General features: G+C 44.6%; 1 protein-coding gene across 1 annotated transcript in view; it reads right to left on the reverse strand.

Moving 5' to 3' along the window:
• Positions 1–414: 414 nt before the first annotated feature.
• Positions 415–21,287, reverse strand: part of LOC120919600 (integrin alpha-IIb-like) — a 91,779-nt gene continuing 70,906 nt past the window's right edge. Inside the window, exons 22-30 of the mRNA XM_040331820.1 lie at positions 20,735–20,814; positions 19,095–19,175; positions 14,250–14,355; positions 11,801–11,947; positions 10,105–10,272; positions 9,748–9,861; positions 5,513–5,614; positions 750–872; positions 415–643 (exon numbers count right to left, since the gene is read on the reverse strand). Of these exons, the coding sequence (XP_040187754.1) occupies positions 578–643; positions 750–872; positions 5,513–5,614; positions 9,748–9,861; positions 10,105–10,272; positions 11,801–11,947; positions 14,250–14,355; positions 19,095–19,175; positions 20,735–20,814 (987 nt within the window). The 3' untranslated portion in view covers positions 415–577. The remainder of the gene's footprint in view (positions 644–749; positions 873–5,512; positions 5,615–9,747; positions 9,862–10,104; positions 10,273–11,800; positions 11,948–14,249; positions 14,356–19,094; positions 19,176–20,734; positions 20,815–21,287) is intronic.

Below are 21,287 nucleotides of genomic sequence, written 5' to 3' on the forward strand. Positions count from 1 at the left end.
CGGCCCTGTGGCCAGCAGGAGGATGGGCTCCCATAACCTTCCCATCATTTATCTAGTGCGGTTTAAAAAATAAAGAGGCATCCAATTATGTGATACATTATACATAAAAAAAAACACACATATCTTTTTCTTTCCCTTTAATTTTTATAATGGAGACCAGCTGTCAGGTTAACGTAAATCAGAACTAAACCTTCATATCTTTTACAGCCAAGGAAGCTGCCATCTTAGCCTATGTTTGATCTGCAGTTGTCATGTTGTTGCACATTTAAACTGATATTCAGGCACAAGCAACTGCGATGGTCATCATTCCTGGCATGCCTTGAATGCAATGTTTTGGGAAACCGTTAAATCAATGGGTTTAGTTCCATTTTAACTGTAGGGAATCTACAAGTACAACATAAACTCTACAAAGGCTAATACTTCAGTACTTTAATAGCAAGTTGGCAATGGTAAACAGTTACCGAGTGTTTACAATAATGTACAAAACTAACACATTAACACAACTAACACATGGAATCAGCACATTTAATCTCTATTTGGTTTTAAAAAGCACAGGCAATAAAATGTTAGTAGTTCATTATTTGTCTCCGGTTAAATCTTGCTCATCATCTGATGGAGGTCGTGTCCTTCTGAAGAATCCCAGCTACAAAATAAAATGATAAAACATTAATATTTATAAAATTAAAAAATTTTTAGATTGGCTTTTATGGAAAAGCAGTTGACATGACAGCGGCCATTTTGCAGCTCACCTTCCACATGACAAATACAAACAATGCCAGGATAAGCAGCCCCCCAAGAACTCCTAGGATTATCCACCACATAGGAATCTCTTTCTGTCCATCCAGAGTCACCCACTGAACCACCGTGACAGCCTGAGGTAAGAGGAAGGGATATCAGAGAGGAAAAATACTGTAAGAAATCATAGCTTAAATTTTATATACATATAGCCAAATTCAGAAAGACTGGCTTAAGTTTGTGCGGGCGTAGCGTATCTCAGATACACTACGCCGCCGTAACTTAGAGAGGCAGTTACCGTATTCACAAAGAACTTGCGTCCTAAGTTACGGCGGCGTAGTGTAAATGGGCCGGCGTAAGCCCGCGTAATTCAAAGTAGGCTGGTAGTGGGCATGTTGTGTGGTAATGAATCATGACCCCCACGTAAATGACGCGCTTAACGAACGGTGCATGCGCCGTCCGTGGACGTATCCCAGTGCGCATTGCTCAAAATCATGTCGCAAATAGTCAATGCTTTCGACGTGAACGTAACCTACGCCCAGCCCCATTCACGTACGACTTACGCAAACAACGTGAAATTCGACGGCTGTTCCGACGTCCATACTTAACATTGGCTGCGCCATCTTTTTGGTGGTTTATCTTTACGCCTGAAAAACGCCTTACGTAAACGGCGTAGCTTACTGTGACGGGCGTACGTACGTACGTACGTACGTACGTACGTACGTACGTACGTTCGTGAATAGGCATATCTTGCTCATTTACATATTCTAGGCGTAAATCAACGTACACGCCCCTAGCGGCCAGCATAAATATGCAGCTAAGATACGATGGCGTAGGAGACTTACGTCGGTCGTTTCTTGGCCAAATTTAAGCGTATCTGGTTTCCAGAATACGTTTAAACATACGACGGAGCTCATTCGGACTTACGACGGCGTATCTACTGATATACGCCATCGTAAGTCTTTATGAATCTGGCTATGTATGTCTAAAATTTAAAATCATTATATTCATTTCCAAAATTTTTTTTTTAATGTCCCATAACCTCTCCCTGTTAATTTTAACAATCTTGAAGTTTGTAAACTTTGTGAAGTTCCCTACACATTTACTTCCTTGTATTCTGGTAGTAGGCACTGCTGTGTCACGCATATCACAGAGCCGGTCTTATAAACCAGGGCTCGACAAAATCTGGGCGCCCGGTCACAATTGCGACAAAAAATTGTGACCTGGCGCCTGCCGGTAATTGAGGCCGAGGCTTTGCGGCCTCAATTACCGGCCGGCGGGGGAGGTGGGGGCGCATGGAGGCACAGGATCCTGTGTCTCCGTGCGCCCCCACCTCCCCTGCCAAGCAATCGTGGCGGGCCCACGACTACCGGTAATTGAGGCCGCAGCTTTGCAGCCTTGTGAAGGCCTAAGCTTACTTCTGTGACCTGGCGCCATCTGGTGGTGGCCGTTGGCATTACAAGTAAAACAGCAGTTCTTAAAGTGTTTTTTCACTGTTTTCACTGCCATCTCCTTCTCTAATTAGAACCCCCAAACATTACATATATTTTTTTTTTATTCTAACACCCTAGAGAATAAAATGGTGATCGTTGCAATACTTTCTGTCACACCGTATTTGTGCAGCCGTCTTACAAGCGCACTTTTTTGGGGAAAAAATACACTTTTTTAATTAAAAAAATAAGACAACAGTAAAGTTATCCCAATTTTTTTTATATTGTGAAAGATAATGTTACGCCGAGTAAATTGATACCCAACATGTCACGCTTCAAATTGCGTCTGCTCGTGGAATGCCGTCAAACTTTTACCCTTTAAAATCTCCAAAGGCGACTTTTAAAAAATTCTACATGTTGCATGTTTTGAGTTGCAGAGGAGGCTAGAATTATTGCTCTCGCTCTAACGATCACGGCGATACCTCACATGTGTGGTTTGAATACCGTTTACATATGCGGGCGGTACTCCGGTATGTGTTCGCGCAAGCTTGGCGGGTTTTCTGGCTCCTAACTTTTTTAGCTGGCTCCTAGATTCCAAGCAAATTTGTCAAACCCTGTTATAAACTACAGATGTGGAATCCCTGGGAAGCTTAGTCACATAAGCAAATCTCTGACTTCTGCAGTTGCCGAAAGAAGCAAGCGGATTTCATATTTCTTGTTGCTAGGTGGCCAAATCTTGGAAGCAACTGACCCTTAACTTTGCGGAGGTGAAAGTCACTATGGTACACGAGAAATTTACTGCAATTCCTAATGACGCCTATTCTGAATTTTTCAAAACATGGTATCCATGGCTAGAATAAAATCACCATATGAACCTAGATCATTCCTTTCTCTCGCTCTGAGACCACCCCACCCTCCACAAAACCAAGGCGGCCATATGCCTGGCTAGACCAGGCTGGTTTACAACTCCTGTCCTTTAATTTTTAATTCTAAAATCTTTCCCTCTCGCTAAACCTCATCTCTCTTATTCTGATGCCGCATACACACGATCATTTTTCGGCATGAGAAAAAACTACGTTTTTAAAAACGTCATTTAAAATTATCGTTTTTGGGCTACACATCATTTTTCGGCTTCTGAAATACGACAAAAAAAAAAAAAACCAACATGCTCCATTTTTTAACGTCGTTTTTAAAAATGTCGTTTTCGGGTAGTAAAAAATGATCGTGTGTGGGCTAAGACGACGTTTTAAACCCGCGCATGCTCAGAAGCAAGTTATTGAGACGGGAGCGCTCGTTCTGGTAAAACTACCGTTCATAATAGAGTAAGCACATTCATCACGCTGTAACAGACAGAAAAGAGCGAATCGTCTTTTACTAACACGGAATCAGCTAAAACAGCCCAAAGGGGAATAGAACTTCCCCTTTAGAGTGCCGTCGTACGTGTTGTACGTCGCTGCACTTTGTTCATCATTTTTTTAAAACGATGGTGTGTGGGCAACGACGTTTTTAATGATGAAGTTGGAAAAACTTCGTTTTTTAGACATGCTGAAAAACTTAATTTGTTTTCATGCCGAAAAATGATCGTGTGTACGCGGCATTACACTCTTCTTTTCTTTTCCACTACTCCTTCTTTTCTCCATCCTTTAGCTGTATTCTTCTTGACCTATGCTTTTTCTTATTTTTCCTCCTCTTGCTGCTAGCAATAGTGATAAATGCCATATGATGTACAATCTTGCAACATAACAATCACCACCATCACTACGACCTTCAACACACATAAACCTAGCATATTGTGCCACTTTAATCTAAACCACAGTTGCCCTCTTATCCAAACAGCCAATACATACTGTAACTTGTCACACATATATTTTCTGCTTATCTTGATGCTCTGTAACCCCATTACTGTCTATCTGTACCCTTCTTATAGCCTAGGCCAGCCTAGGCCATCTTCATGTCATCTTCTTTGCCATGAGGTGCCATGTTGAACTTCCAGTGACCGGTACCGTATGAGAGAGTGAGAGCGATAACACCAAATTGAACACACCTGCTCCCCACTCACACCTGAGATCTTGTAACACTAACAAGTCACATGACATCGAGGAGAGGGAAAATGGCTAATTGGACCCATTTTGGACATTTTCACTTAGGGGTGTACTCACTTTTCTTGCCAGCGGTTTAGACATTAATGGCTGTGTGTTGAGTTATTTTGAGGGGACAGTAAATTTACACTGTTATACAAGCTGTACACTCACTACATTACATTGTAGCAAAGTGTAATTTCTTCAGTGTTGTCACATGAAAAGATCGAATAAAATATTTACAAAAATGTGAGGGGTGTACTCACTTTTGTGAGATACTTTAACTATGTATAACATACCAACAACTGGAAATATTATTTAACCCCTTCCCGTCCACGCTATAGCCGAAAGATGGCTTCAATGCAGGCTTACTTTGCCAGGGGGGCGTCCTTTGAACTTAGCTGATCACAGATTGGGGTAAAGGACCAAACACAGCGAGCCTTTACCACATGATCAGCTGTGTGCAATGACAGCTGATCGCAGGTGTAAACACAAGCCGGTTATCGGCTTTCCTTTCGTCATGCTGACAGCGTGAGAAAGAGAGAAGAGAGCCGATAACCGGCTTGTGTTAAAGGGACATCTGCACTGATAAGCAGAGCACTGATTATCAGTGTTTTGATTATTAGTGCAGTCCCAATAGTACCCACCAATGCTGCCAATCAGTGCCCACCATTGCTGCCAATCAGTGCCCACCAGCGCTGCCAATCAGTGCCTCCTCATCAGTGTCACATATCAGTGCCCATCAGTGTCACTTATCAGTGCAGCCTCATCAGTCTTGCTTCATCAGTGTGACCACTGGCTCCTCATCAGTGCCACCTAGTAGTGCCATCAGTGGAGCCTCATCAGTGCCGCTTCATCATTTGAATTTTGGCCTGGACAGCAAGGGGGTGAAAGTGCCCAGTAGGCAAGTGTTTAACTATTGTACTTTCTATATGCCTTTTAAAAGCTTAAAAACCTAATTTATCTGAATTACTCCCTTTTGCTCTCCATCACAAATACTCACTGTATATTAAAGTGGAACTAAAGGCTTAATACTCACCTGTCCAACGGTCCTGAACCAGCGCCGGCATCTTCTGAGTGCTGGTCTTCATGCCTCTTCATTGGCCAGCGGGGGATGATGTCAATCCTACGTATATGTGCAAGATGCTATCATCCCAGTACTCAGAGACTGTCCCGGCGCTGTAAGCTGAGCTGCACAAGCAATTTATTGACAATTGTGTTTAATGGACCCCCAAAAGTGCTCACAAATAGGGATCCCAGGAAACGTACTTGCTTTTCTGTGTCCTTAACAGTGGTAGGTTTTATCCTGTAGGGGACACCGGTCACCTGGAAGTAACCTCGGGAAGTCAGGTTGAAGGGCTGCTGAGGTCTCTGTTGAAGAAAAATAATATTTAGGAGGAAATATAAAATTATATGTAAACCCAATCATCAAAATTCACATATTAACTTTGATATGCAAGTGTAATTTCAAAAGTAATATTACATTTTTTTAAATCTGAGGCCAAAATCTAATTAATTCATTCGTCCATTGGCCCCTCAATGCGGCAAAATCGGCCTGTACCTTTAGCAGAGAAACAGTCCCAGAGCATAATGTTTCCACCTCCGTGCTTTATTGTAGGGATGGTGGGCCAGATTCACAGAGGAAATACGCCGGAGTATCTACTGATACTCCGGCGTATTTTCAAATTTGCTGCGTCGTATCTTTATTTGTAATTCACAAAAAAGATATGACGGCTTTTGGCTAAGATCCGACAGGCGTACGGCTTCGTACGCCTTCGGATCCTAGGTGTAATTTTACGGCGGCCGCTGGGTGGAGTTCGCGTTGTTTTCCAGTGTCGGGTATGCAAATTAGCCGATTACGGCGATCCACGAAGATACGCGCGTTCGTCGCAATCTCTTACGTCGTCGCTAGTCGGTTTTTCCCGTCGCAAACTTAGGCCTGCTTTTTCATGGCTTACATTTAGAACAGCCATGTTAAAGTATGGCCGTCGTTCCCGCGTCGAATTTCAATTTTTTTTTTGCGTAAGACGTCTGGGATACGAAACGACGTAAGGCACGTCGCCGTTCAAAAAATATGTCGGGGCGCCGTAATTTTGCGCAAAGCACGTCGGGAAATTTTCACACGGAGCATTTTCACGCGGGAACGCGCCTAATTTAAATGGTACACGCCCCATTTGAATTAGGCGGGCTTGCGCCGGACGGCTTTACGTTACACCGCCGTAAGTTTACACGCAAGTGCTTGGTGAATCAGGCACTTGCGCTGAAAACTTGCGGCGGTGTAACGTAAAGACGATACGTTACGCCGCCGCATATATCTGTGAATTTGGCCCGGTGTTCTTAGGGTCATAGTCAGTATTTTTCTTCCTCCAAACACAAGTCAAGTTAATGCCAAAGAGCTAAATTTTGGTCTCATCTGACCACAGCACTTTCTCCCAATCCATCTCTGAATCATTTAGATGCTCATTGGCAAACTTCAGACGGACCTGTACATGTGCCTTCTTGAGGAGGGGGACCTTGCGGGTGCTGAAGGATTTCAATTCAGGGCGGCGTATTGTGTTACCAATTGTTTGTTTGGTGACTGTGGTCCCAACTGTGGTCACAATCATGATCATCACAGAGGGAGATTGATGGTTATTTTGGATTTCTTTCTTTTGTGAATAATCGGTCCAACAGTTGTCTCCTTCTCACCAAGCTTCTCCATTCCAGCCTTATGCAGGTCTACAATCTTGTCCCTGACGTTCTTTGATATTGTCCATGAAGGTGAGGTTTTAATGGAAGAAAGATTCTGTGACAGATGTCTTTTATACACATAACGAGTTATCATTAGGAGCACCTTCTTAAATTGACAGGACTAACCTGTGTACCACATGAGCACATACTGTAGCCAGGGGCGGACTGACAACTCATGGGGCCCCCGGGCAATAGAAGATTATGGGGCCCCCGGGCTTACAGATGGCCACCACGCCAGGAGGCAGTGCAGAGGCGGGACAGCTAAAATCTCGGGAGTTTCACATCAAAAGCATGTCGGTTTCGGACATATCAGGGACAGATCTAAAAAACATAGATTTTTACATACTGTCCCTGGTTTTACTGAGCCTGGCAACCCGGATGGGGCCCCCTAGTGGCATGGGGCCCTCGGGCAGTGCCTGAGTGACTCAATGGTCAGTCCGCCCCTGACTGTAGCCAGTCTGTGGGAGCCAGAATTGTTGTTGGTTGGTAGGGGATCAAATGCTTATTTTACTCACTGAACTGCAACTAAATTTATAACATTTGTATCATGTTTTTTTTTCTGGATTTTTGGTTGATATTCTGGCCCGGATTCAGAGAGATCGGCGCATCTTTAGATAGGTGTAGCGCATCTGATATGTGCTACGCCAACGTAACTTGGAGAGGCAAGTACTGTATTCACAAAGCACTTGCTCCCATATGTGCGCCGGCGTAACGTAAATGGGCCGGCGTAAGCCCGCATAATTCAAAGTAGGCAGGTAGTAGGCGTGTTGTATTATAATTAACCGTGACCCCATGTAAATGAATGGCCGATCGCACGGCGCATGCGCGCGCATGCTCAGAATCACGGCGCAAATACTCCCTAACATACGCCGGCTCAATGCCTATGACGTGAACGTAACCTACGCCCAGCCCCATTCACGTACCACTTACGTAAACGACGTAAAATCCGACGGCTGTTCCGTCGTCCATACCTTAGCATTAGCTGCGCCTCATATAGCAGGGGTAACTTTACGCCGGACATACGCCTTACGTAATCGGAGTAGCTTGATGCGACGGGCGCAAGTAAGTTCGTGAATCGGTGTATCTAGCTCATTTACATATTCGACTCGTAAATCTACGGAAGCGCCCCTAGCGGCCAGCGTAAATATGCACCCAAGATACGACGGCGTAAGGAGACTTACGTCGGTCGTATCTTGGCATAATTCAGGCGTATCTGCTTTCCTGAATAAGCGTATAGATACGACGGCGAACATTTGGACTTACAACGGCGTATCTGGAGATACGTCGTCGTAAGTCCTTTCTGAATCCGGGCCTCTGTCTCTATCATTTAAATACACCTATGATAAAAAATATAGACTCTTATTTTCTTTATAAGTGGGCAAACTTACGAAATCTGCAGGGGATCAAATATTTATTTCCCCCACTGTATATAGACTTTCTACTTTACAAATGGAACATCTTACACACGAAAGGCTGAGCCCACATGGAGGGCCCTGTATGATTTACTACCTTGCATGGTCAAAGCACAGGTTCATTGTAAGGCTTTCCGCATGGCTTCCAGATCCTCCAGTAAATCACAATTTATTAAATATAAATCGGAGCCTAGTATGATAAATTTGCCACTGATCCTGATCTTTTGACCTGCATACTTGTTCCTGAGCAGATATTGAAGGCAGAGGATTTACATGAAAAACAGGTAGTGGTGCAACGGATCGTGACCAATCCGTGATCCGAACGGGTCGACCTGTTCGGATCTGCACAGAACGCGAGCGCACTGCTGCCTCGGCCTTAGGAAAGGCCGCGGCTTCGGCCTAGCTCTGGAGCGGTCGGCCATCTTGGTACACCCGGCGGCGGCTGCCTAGGTGCGCGCTGACGTCATCACCCCTCCCTCATCTGCTCGTGGATCTTCTAGTCGGCTATTCTGCAAGAGCGCGTCAAGTACAGTGAGTTTTGGAAATGTTGGACTGGCTATTACAGTGATTAGTGGGGGCAATGTTGGACTGGCTATTACAGTGATTAGTGGGGGCAATGTTGGACTGGCTATTACAGTGATTAGTGGGGGCAATGTTGGACTGGCTATTACAGTGATTAGTGGGGGCAATGTTGGACTGGCTGTTACAGTGATTAGTGGGGGCAATGTTGGACTGGATGTTACAGTGATGAGTGGGGGCAATGGTGGACTGGATATTACAGTGATGAGTGGGGGCAATGGTGGACTGGATATTACAGTGATGAGTGGAGGCAATGGTGGGCGTTACAGTGATGAGTGGGAGCAATGGTGGATGACTGGATGTTACAGTGAGTTTTGGCAATGGTGGATGTTACAGTGAGGTGGGGGCAATGGTGGATGTTACAGTGAGGTGGGGGCAATGGTGGATGTTATAGTGAGTGGGGGCAATGGTGGATATATTACAGTGAGTGGGGGCAATGGTGGATATATTACAGTGAGTGGGGGCAATGGTGGATATATTACAGTGGGGGGGGATGACGTGGATATTACAGTGGGGGAGAATTTTTTATTTTTTTGCCGATCCGAAAAATGATCCGATCCGTGACTCCTGATCCGAGGAACGATCCGAACTGTGAGTTTTTTGATCCGTTGCACCCCTACAAACAGGTGACTGGCAGGGATCAGAAGTAACAGATGCTGTATTTTTCTTAGTACAAGTTTCCTGTAACAAGTATATTTTACTTACAAGCCCCAGAGAAACATGAGGACTATTTTAAGCAGACCCTGGTTGGTAATCACCACCATGCCAAACATTTACACTTACCTTCATGAAGCTGGAAATCCATAGCACGGACTCAAGTGCTACTGTCACCCTCCTTCCCTTATCCAGATTGTCGATGACGCACTCAACCTTCCAGCAGGCTGAGTCACCGCAGCTCTTTAAAAAAAGTATATATATTCACAGCAAATTTTTATGCATAGACCCCCAATTCCACATATGTGCAGTTCTAGATTTCTGAAATGACTTGAAGGATGTGTAGGGATCAGCTGCAGACTGATGCATAAAATTCGCAGGTTACAATTAAATTGGCACAGATTTTTCCTTGCTGATTCTATATGGTTTGCTGTCCTACTAAACCAAACAGTGTAGATTCAGGGAAGATATAGTAATGATTGTTACCAGTGTAATAGGCTGTTTGTGCTTGGGTCCATCTTTGGTGCTTGTACTGTTTTCCGTCCCCGTATTCCCACCATCTTGATCCATGCCCAACGCCTCTCTCTTCTTCAGTGTATGATCACCTCCCTTACTGAAGTCCGAAGGTGTTTTAGTTGGTTCTGCAATGTCCAGCTGAGAAGAACAAATATAAAATAAAAATTTAGCCAATGCCAGTTGGCTACATTCAAATTTATAACATTATCAAAAGAATCACTATATCACAAAGGTGGTTAACGTGAACCTGTGCTTTGCCCAATGGGTTCACTTAGTTGCTCACCTTTTGTTTGCATCCCACCTCTCTAGAGAAAGGGTCTCCAAACAAAGGGCCATTTTACTGGCTTTCAGACTTTGAGGGGGCCATAGTGTGGCCAGTGTGACTAGAAAATGTTCTGGAAGTAAACAATACTCCATCATCGGTTTAAGTCGGAGAATGGTGCCCTATTGTTGGTTTCAGTGGGAGGAATAATGTCCTATTGTTGGTTTCAGTGGGAGGAATAATGGAACCTTTCAGGGGGAGGGGGAGCAGATACCTGTCTAATACAGGTATTTGCTCCCAATTCCTGGCATAGACCACCTTGGTGATCTACGCCACTTCCGGCGCCTACTCTGTACCCCCAGTTATCTTCTGGGAGCACACAGCTCCCAGAACACAGCGGGGACCAGTGAAGAAGCGCAGCGCGACTTGCACATGTGCAGTAGGCAACCGGGAAGTGAAGCCGCAACTCTTCATTTCCTGATTCCCTCACCGAGGTTGGCAGAGGGGGCAGTCGAGAGCCGATTGATTGCTCGGCTTCGGCTGCCGACATCGCGGGCACCATGGACAGGTAAGTGTCCATATATTAAAAGTCAGCAGTTGCTGTATTTGTAGCTGCTGGCTTTTAATATTTTTTTTTTAAGCAGGACCTCCGCTTTTAAGTAAACACCTAAAGCCTAATTTCTCTCTAGCACAATTATGGCAAGTCTGTGTTTTACCCTTGACTATAAAGTCGATAACACCCTTTAGTTTTATCGTATTTTCCGGCGTTAAGACAAACTTTTGACGACTTTTTTCCCTCAAAAGTCGGGGGACGTCTTATACGCCGGTACCTGTATGCACGGCGGGCGTCCATTGTTCAAAAGCAGCGCCCCCTCCTGGTGCTGTTCCGTGATAGGCGGAACACTGTTTCCCAGCAGCGCCTCTGTTCAGTGTTCTGCCTATCACGGCTGTCTTCTCATCTTCGGCCTCGGACAAGAGGACATCCGTGATAGGCGGAACACTGAACACATGCACTGCTGGGAAACTAAGTGTTCCGCCTATCACGGAACAGCACGAGGAGGCGGCGCGGATTTTGAACAATGGACACCCGCAATCTGACTGAGACTGCATGTCAGGGATAAGGTAAGGGTTCGTCGAGGTGAGGCATGTAATGGCACGGTACAGTGAGGCATGTAATGGCACGGTACAGTGAGGCATGTAATGGCACGGTACAGTGAGGCATGTAATGGCACGGTACAGTGAGGCATGTAATGGCACGGTACAGTGAGGCATGTAATGGCACAGTGAAGCAAGGGGGTCTCTTATACAGCGAGTATATCCCAAAATAAAGATTTTAGCTGGAAAATTAGGGGGTCGTCTTATATGCTGGCAAATACGGTATGATGTGAGCATTATGCTCCTGACCTGCAAAAAGTTGAGTTCGCCAGAAGTGCAGTTCAGTTGTTCATCAGGCTTCAGACGCAGTGGATATAGGAAAATGTCCTCTTCATAGCGTTCAGGACTCTCAATAACCAACTTGACGTTGACAGTGCCTGGACCAGCATTGTGCAACTAATGGTAAGGATGAAAATAGAGTTATTATTGGGGTACTCCACTTTTATTTGACACCATCATACCAATTCCATTGCAAATTCAAAATCCTACCTTGATTGACCCAAAACCCCAGCCAGTCTTTAAAAATCTCAGTTTTGCCAAGAACAAAAATGTCATATTATGCAACTTAGGCCTTGTACACAAGAGAGGATTATCCGCTGGAAACGTTCCTCCAGACCGTTCACGCGGATAAATCCTCTGGCGGATTTTGATCTGATGGTTGTACTAACCATCAGATCGAAATCCGCACGGAATTCATCCGCGGTGACGTGTCGCGCCGTCGCCGCGATGATGACGCGGCGACGTGTGCGATGCTGGAAGGTAAAGACTTCCCACGCATGCGTCGAATCATTACCACGCATGCGAGGGAGGGGATCGGACGGATTGATCCGGTGAGTCTGTACAGACCACCGGATCAATCCGCTGGACAGGATTCCAGCGGATAGATTTCTTAGCATGCTAAGAAATTTTTATCCGCTGGAAATCCATCGGCCCGAAAAATATCCGCGGATAAATATCCGCTGGGCCGTACACACCACAGGATCTATCCGCTGGAACTGATCCGCGGATAAATACCAGCGGATAGATCCTCTCGTGTGTACGGGGCCTCAATCTGATGGTTATATTGGTTTTCCCATTCAAGTTTATTTTCCTTTATTTTCACCTGGTGATCCTGCCAGTATCACACTTCCTATACTAGGATGGCAACGCTCACTCATTGTTCTGTATCTATGGAGGAGCAGCATTGCCACCTTAGGACAGGATTACAGAAACCATCCTCCATCATCTTTGATAACATAAAAGGAGGTATACTGTAGTCCTTGCCTAGGGTGTCAACAATGCTCCTTGCAGAGTGCACAGTAACACATAAGCTCACTAGCTTTTAGTGGTATTTTTAACAGACCAAAAGAAAGCACTGCAGATACGCATATAGCATTGAAATACAACAGAATCAACTTCAAAGCTGTTTGATGCATAGAAGGCCCCAATGCATTTTGACCTGTAGAAATTCTAGGTCTTCCTCAGGGGGATCTTACATCTCTATACAGGACATCAAAAACATAGTCTATTACAGAATAGTAACAAATATTTATGCCTTATTCCTTGTAATATGCATATGTGGTACATTTACATTTAACATATATTCAGTTTTGCATTAACTGCATATTCTTTCTGCCATGTGAAGTTCGCTCAACCAAAGACTTTGTTAAAAAGTAATTCCATATGCAGGGCCGTTTGAAGGAATTTGGGGGCCCCAAGCAAAATGTCTGATTTGTAAATGTTTGCAAAAAGCTTTAATACATATTACCTGATTCAAAAAAGAAGCAATAAGATGGAAATGGGATGGTAAGGAAAGAAAATGGAAAGAAAGCTATGGTAATTGTTTATTATACATATCATCCAGCCAGGTAGGGTTATGGTCAGCAAGCTACCATATTTTTCATACAAAATGGGTGATGACTGCCTCCCCCCTTACCCCCCCCCATGTTCTTTTTACCCCCCTCCCTACCACGTACCGTGCGGCAGGAGACTCAGTTTGTTGTTCCCGGCCGCAAACTGAATGGAAGTGAGCACTTCCTGTCAGTCCGCCCGGGAACAGGAAACTGAATCTCCTGTACCCGGCCAGACTGCAGGAGGAGGGATTCAGGAAGAGGAGCTCGGCCATGCTACAGGCTGAAGCATTTATAGGAAGCGTTGGCACGGCAAGGGTCTGCCCTGCTGGGGCCCCAGGCCAGCTCAGGGCCCCAAACAATTGCTTGTTTTGCCTGTCCATATGGTCTCCCCAGATCCAATTCTGGTCCATGCCCATGGGGAGGCACCCGCCACAGACCGCTGGTCTTGCAGAGGGTCACACGCTTGCGGGCCCCCCAGAGAGTGGACATAAAGGGGGGGGAGAAAATCATACAATCATGTGCAAGCTAAAATGCTGTTTTTCATTTCCCCCCCGGATCTACAGCAACTGCAATTCCAAGTGTACTTTCAGTGCACTTTCAAATGCACTTTGCACTTGTAGTTTGCACTTGTAGTGCAAAGTGGATTTGCCTTTCGTAAATAACCCCCAAGATGTTTATTGTTAGGATTTACATACACTTTAAATTATATATTTTTATTAAGGTCTATGCATCAGACCAAATAAAGGGACAACTGAGGAGAGAAGAGAACAAATGGATTTGGTTCCAGTAGAGAAACAGTCTTTCTAAATGAGGGAAGATTCGGAGGTATGGGTTATAAATAATGGAAAAATCCTTTAACCGATTACCTCGTAGACATGCGTCACTATCTCCCCTTTATCCAATGGTTTATCAGATTCTTCTTTAGGCTTCCAGTTGGGTAAGGGGAGTACAACATCAGAAGGGTGCGTATTCCTGGGGAATAATATGGAGTATTACTTTTTTCAGCGTTATTCCTCTAAATATGTTTAACAGAGTGATTGTGGTTTTTTTTTTTTTAATTAGCTTAAAATTTTCTGAAGCAATTTTATAGTACATTCAATGTTAAAGTAACCAGCTTGATGTAAATAATCTAATAATATGCTACAAAACGTATTTATTTTTATAATTTGTAATTATATATGTACACAGGGCAGCCATGATTGCTCATAGCATACCCAGGTTTTGCTTCCTGCTTTACAATGTTACACAACGGCTGTGCCTCACTGCTCCCTCTCACAATGTTATGTATGTCGGACATTTGATGATCCCACTCCTGTGTGGCTGGTATCTTATCAGAACAACTGTTAAAGAGACTCTTCAGATATATTAAAAAACAGACCTCAAAGTGTGAGACTGACTTGGGCAACAGCCCAGAAAAGTATAGCGCGTTTCACCCACGCCGCATCTTTCTGTTCCAATCAAGAAACAAGCTTTACATTTTTTGACATGCAGGCACAGGAACCCATCAACCCCTGACAAAATGTTTCCGTAGGTGCTCTCTCAGTGTTGGTGTTGTCTCCAACAAGAGGATACCTATATCTGTGGCCAAAAGTTTTGAGAATTACACAAATATTACATTTTCACAAAGTCTGCTGCCTCAGTTTTTCTGATGGCAATTTGCATATAGTCCAGAATGTTATAAAGAGTGATCAGATAAATTGCAATTAATTGCAAAGTCCCTCCTTGCCATTAAAATCAACCTAATCCCCAAAAAACATTTCCATCGCATTTGTGAAGAAGGCTTGAAGGAGGCCAAGAAAGTCCAGCAAGTGCCAGGACCGTCTCTTACAGTTGATTCAGCTGCGGGATCGGGGGAACCACCAGTGCAGGGCTTACTCAGGAATGGCAGCAGGCAGTTGTGAGGGCATCTGTGCACACAGTGAGACGAAGACTTATGGAGGATGGCCTGGTGTCAAGAAGGGCAGAAAAGAAGCCACCTCTCTTCAGGAAAAACATTAGGGACAGACTGCAAAAACTACAGGGATAGGACTGCTGAAGACTGGGGTAAAGTCATTTTCTTATATTAATCCCCTTTACGAATGTGTGGGACATCCAGAAAAAACCGTGTCCGGAGAAGAAAGGGTGAGTGCTATCATCAGTCCTGTGTAATGCCAACAGTAAAGCATCCTGATGTCAGGTCACCTGTGGCCAGGTGATAAGTGCACCCCGTTGGGGTCAGGGATGCACCACAGGGTAGTGAACCCTATGGCCGACTGCTGCGATCAGAGAAGAAGCGTGAGCCCAAGATTCCCCAGGGCACAGAGTCTAAGACCCAGCTTTGTATTCTTTTTTTAAATCAAAACGTCGTTTATTGAGCATAATATAAACGTGTTACAAAAAAAAAGGGGTATAAAACGGTGCAACATGCACCACAAGCAAGGATGAAGTACAATGCCAATTATCAATCGTCTAGATACATTAGAATATTAAAATAAAGGGCTAACCATCCGTGCAAATGCAAAACACAACCGGGGTCATAGCTAGCATACAAGTCGGATCCTAGAGGCATGGAGAGGTAGGTAGTACGGAGCTTTATTCCTCTGGGGCAACACAGGTGGAGGCTTCCCCCAACCATCTATCCCAAACCTTATGGTATTTGTCGGGACAGCCCCTATGAACATATAGAAGCTTTTTGTAGGGCAAAGGAGCATTTACAGCTCTAATCCATTGCTGAAGGGTAGGGGGGGGGCCCCGCATCCACGTTTTCGCTATCTGAAGCCTGGCAAGGAAAAGTGTCTCTTGCAAGAAGACATCCCAGCTTTGTATTCACCAGAGCCTCTGGTTGTGAGGATGGCCTTCGCCGCAGCTGGATCCAGGTCGCGACCCCTAGGGTCCCCAAGGTCACGCTCCACAGGGAGAGAGGGAAAGCAGCAACCAGGACAAGCGATAGTGGTGGGTAAGCCAAGGTCAGGGCAACAGGCAGACAAGAATAATCAAGGAACAGGCCAAGGGTCAGGGAAACAGGCAAACAGGAGAAGTCAGAGACGAGCCAAGGTCGGTACACAGTAAGGTAAACGTAGCACACTGCAGACAGGAACAAGCTACAAACAAAGATTGAACAGCACCGCAGACTAGCAGTGCAGTGGTTAATATAGGCTTCCAGGGATGGCCTGGGGTGGAGCCATCCAGGGAGGAAGGTGATAAAAGACAGCCAGAAAGAGGGTCAGGCCTCTAATGAACACATGGAGACAGGTAAGCTGCCAGACTTTATTGCATATCCATAACACCTGAGACCATTTATGTGTAGGGTTGCTTCTCAGCCAAGGGAGTGGGCCCACTCACAATTTTGCCTAAGAAGCCATGAATAAAGAATAGTACAAAAACATTCTCCGAGAACAACTTCTCCTAACCATCCAAGAACGGTTTGGTGAGGAACAATGCCCTTTCCAGCATGATGGAGCACCTTGCCATAAGGCAAAAGCGATAACTTAGTGTCTTGGAGAACAAAACATCAGAATTTTGGGTCCATGGCCAGGAAACTCCCTAGACCTTAATGCCATTGAAGAACCTGTGGCCAATCCTCAAGAGGCAGGTGCACAAAAAACCCTCCACAAATTCTGACAAACTCCAACCATTGATTATACAAGAATGGGCTGCCATCAGTCAGGATGGGGTTCAGAAGTTGATTGACAGCATACTAGGATGAATTACAGAGGTCTTAAAAAAGAACGGTCAACACTGCAAATATTGACTGTTTGCATAAACTTAATGTAGTTGTCATAAAAAGCCTTTGACACTTATAAAATGCTTGTAATTATACTTCAGTATATCATAGTAACATCTGATAAAAAGATCTAAAAACATTGAAGCAGCAGACTTTGTGAAAATGTATATTTGTGTCATTCTCAAAACTTTTGGTCACGGCTGTACTTGCATATATTTTGGAGTTGTCCAGTTCTAAAACCTTTCTGGTCTGAAGTACCTGATCTGGTGTTCAAGCTTATTGACGTCCAGTTGGGGGATGACCCAGCAGCATACTTACTTCATCTGACTTCTATGTTGTCCAAGCGCTATAAAAGATTGCTTATGTCACAACTGTCAAATGCGGCAAAAGCTTGCATCCCTCTCTTTTGAAAACAACGAATATCTCCACCAATGAAGGTTTGGTTACATATAATCGGAGAACTATATCAGATGGAGGACATTCTTGCCTCTGCAAACCACAGGGAAGAGCAATTTTGAAAAACACGTATTTATTACATTGATTATACCCTTTCCTCCACCTATTTAACAGATCTCACCTAAACAATGTACCAGTTTTCTTGTTTCATCTGGACACAGTCTCTGTTTTTAGCAGTCGAGATAGACCTGTGGGTCCAAGTACAGGCCTACCCTCAAGACTGACATTTCCTTCATCAACCACCCGAGTGGCGAAGTTTAGACTGTGGGTAGGTTTCTTCCCCTCTGCCCCAATTCCCTACCCCTATACACTCCCCTCCCCTTTTTTTTTTCACGCTGTGGTTCCTTTTGCTTGACCCTGCTTCCATACGGTGTCCCGTGAACTACTTAACCCCCCCCATCCCAATCTCCACAACATAGACACTATTTTATAGTCTAAATAAAAGAACTGGGAGAGCTAATTGGACTCCAGGAAGCGTGCACAGGACACAATGGCTCTTAGTTCCTGACATTGCGAATCTTGGGCCTGATCCACAGCCACCGAGCGCAACTTAACTTTTCAGAGTTAAGTTACACTGCCGCAAATCTCCCAAGTTAGGTGGCGATCAACAAAGCACTTACCTGGAAATTTGCGGCGCTGTAATTTAACTTCGTCCGCCGCAAGGCGTTCCTAATACAAATGGGCGATTCCCATTTAAATTAGGCGCGCTCCCACGCCGGATGTACTGCGCATGCTCCGTCGGGTAACTTACCCGACGTGCATTGCGCTAACTGACGTCGCTCCGACGTCATGTGCTTAGACGTTAACGTAAATGGCGTCCAGCGCCATTCACGAACGTCTTACGCAAACGACGTAGAATTTCAATTTCGACGCGGGAACGAGGGCCATACTTAACATGGCTTAAGAGAGCTAGGGCTGAGCCCTAGTTTTTCGCGGCGTAACTCGACGTAAACGACGTAGAATTAGCGCGACGGGCCTGTCGGAACGTTCGTGGATCGCCGTAAGTGTTCATTTGCATATTCTAGGCCGGCCGTAATGGCCTCGCCACCTAGCGGCCGGCCTAGAATTGCATCCTTAAGATCCGACAGTGTAATTCAATTACACATGCCGGATCTTCTCCCTAACTATGGAAAACTGATTCTGTGGATCAGTTCCATAGTTAGGACCAGGGATACGACGGAGTAACAGCAGTTACTCCGTCGTATCTCTTTTGAGGATTTGGCCCCTTGTATTTTTATTTGCACTTATGAAACAGATATAACAAAACACTTTCAGTGGCAAATTTAACAGACCAAAAGGTAGCAACTATGAGAAGATCATTGTTTTGCTCTGTACATAGTTTGATCAACCGATCAGCTTCTCACTTTCCTGTTGCCAGGCTGCGTTAGATCAAGAAACAATGAAGAAGAATGTAAAGAATGCCAAAGTGGTCCTTTTCCACTAAACCTAAAGCAACTGCATTACCTGTAAGTCAGCCATGTATTCTTGCAATAATGCAGCCTCTGCAGTTCAACAGTAAAGTAGTTCAGCAGTAAAGTCTTATTACACTTACCCCCGAAGGTCTAGTAATATTTTAACTGTCACATTTAAATGCACCCATACAACCGAACTGCTTGGATTCTGACTGTTGCGGCTGAAACAAACAAGAAAAAGTATTTAACCACCATATGAAAATTGAGCAACCACTAACTCATATACAGTACCAAGTTAAAACAAATATACAGCGGGTAAAAAAATCAAAATCCGAATCACTGAGTTGGAAAAAGGATCACCCCCCTTGTGTCAGTATTTTGTTGAACCACCTTCTGCTTTAATTACAGCCTTAGTTTAGTCTGTTGGGCTATGTCTCTACTAACTTTGCACATCTAGACTTTGCATTATGTGCCCATTCTTCTTTGCAAAACTGCTCAAGTTCAGTTAAATTTGATGGTGACTGTTTGTGGACTGCAGTCTTCAAGTCATTCCACAGATTTTCAATGTGGTTTAAGTCTGGGCTCTGACTAGGCCATGCAAGGACATTCACCTTTTTCTCCTTCAGCCACTGTGTGGTCATATTTATTGTGTGCTCTGGCCCACTGTCATGTTGGAAGGTAAACCTTCTTCCCATTGACAACTTTTTGGGGGCGAGAGATATCCTTAAGAATTTGACGATATTTTGCCCCATCCATTTGACTTCTATCGTGACACGTGGTCCAGTCCCTGCTGCAGAGAAACACCCCCATAACATGATATTACCACCTCCATGCTTAACTGTAGGAATGGTGTTATTTGGATGGTGAGCTGTATTGGATTTCCGCCAGACATATCATTTGGTGTTGATGCCAAATTATAAAATGTTAGTCTCATCTGACCATAACACCTTTTTCCATGTGGCCTCAGAGTCTTCAAGGTGCATTTGTAGTGACTGCATGTGGCCTTTTTGAGGAGTGGCTTTTTTCTTGCAAACCCTCCCATACAAGCCACATTTGTGGAGAATTTGTGATGCACATGCACCACTCTGTCATGAAATCCTGCTACTACTTTAGAGTTGCTGTAGGCCTCTTGTTAGCCTCTCTGACCAGTTTCCTCCTAGCTCTTAAATCCAGTTTTGGACGTCCTGATCTAGGGAGGATCTGTGTTGTACCAGATACCTTCCACTTCATAATAATAGACTTCACTGTGTTCACTAGGTGTTGATAAAGCCTTTAAAACTTTTTTTGTATTAATCTCCTAAATTATGCCTGTCTACAACTTTATTCCCTAGAATCCTGGTGACAGTGCCTTGCCACCCATAGTTGATTGTTTGCTTCAGTTGCACTACCAGGGACTGAAATGCTCCAGAAAAGCCCCTTTTATGCTGAGCTAATCAAAATGACCACAGCTGATCACAGCTGTGTGTCCACTTGCTTTGTGTGCCATTGAGAAGGTGACTAGCTACACCTGACTGTGCTTACAAGTCATTTTTAGAAGGAGGGATGATCTTTTTTCAAACTCCGTGATTCTGTTTTTGAATGTTTTTTACTTTTTTCTGACATGTTGGTGTTATCTTTTATTTGGATGTTATAAATAGCGCTAGTAAATACAGATGGATTTCATGTATTGATGTGCATTATGTTAAGGAAGACCATTGATTTTGATCATTTAGATTAGAATAAATCGTTAAGATCACAAATCTGATGTTTAGAAGCCATATGGCAGATTGGAGGTTCTCACCTTTTGATTTGCATTGGGAAGGAGAAGTTGCCTTCGCTGTCTTCCAGGTCACTGATGCTCAGTAGAAGCCCTGCATGGATCTGTACATGGAAAAGAAAAGGACAAGCAGCACATGGTTAAGGCGGCTTACAAACTGCAGCCAAAATGTAATGTAATGTCCACACAGATCAAAAACATTTTAATGCTTTAACTTAGCTGTAAACCATGGGGCAGAGGAAGAATATCTTAACACAAAACAAAGAGCCCGGCTCCCGGTGGGTGTGCTATGCGAGGTAAGCCTGCGCTTAGTATGCCCACCCCCCTCCCACAAAAACCACCACACTTGCACGCACTCGAAATTGGGTTAACATGCACGCACTTTGATCACGCGGTCTCTAAAAAGAGAGGCGAAGGACTAACGGGGCTGGTTGAGCGGGCTAGATCCTCTCACTCCCTTATAGGGAGTCCCTCTGCCCCGTTGGGCTTCAAAGCGGAGCAGGTAGGGCGGGCTATGTGGGAGGACCCCCTCACACACCCGCCATTGCCACCCGGGGCATGGAGAAAGGTGGCAGAT

The sequence above is a fragment of the Rana temporaria genome, chromosome 12 (assembly GCF_905171775.1).
Source record: "Rana temporaria chromosome 12, aRanTem1.1, whole genome shotgun sequence".
Lineage (NCBI taxonomy): Eukaryota > Metazoa > Chordata > Amphibia > Anura > Ranidae > Rana > Rana temporaria.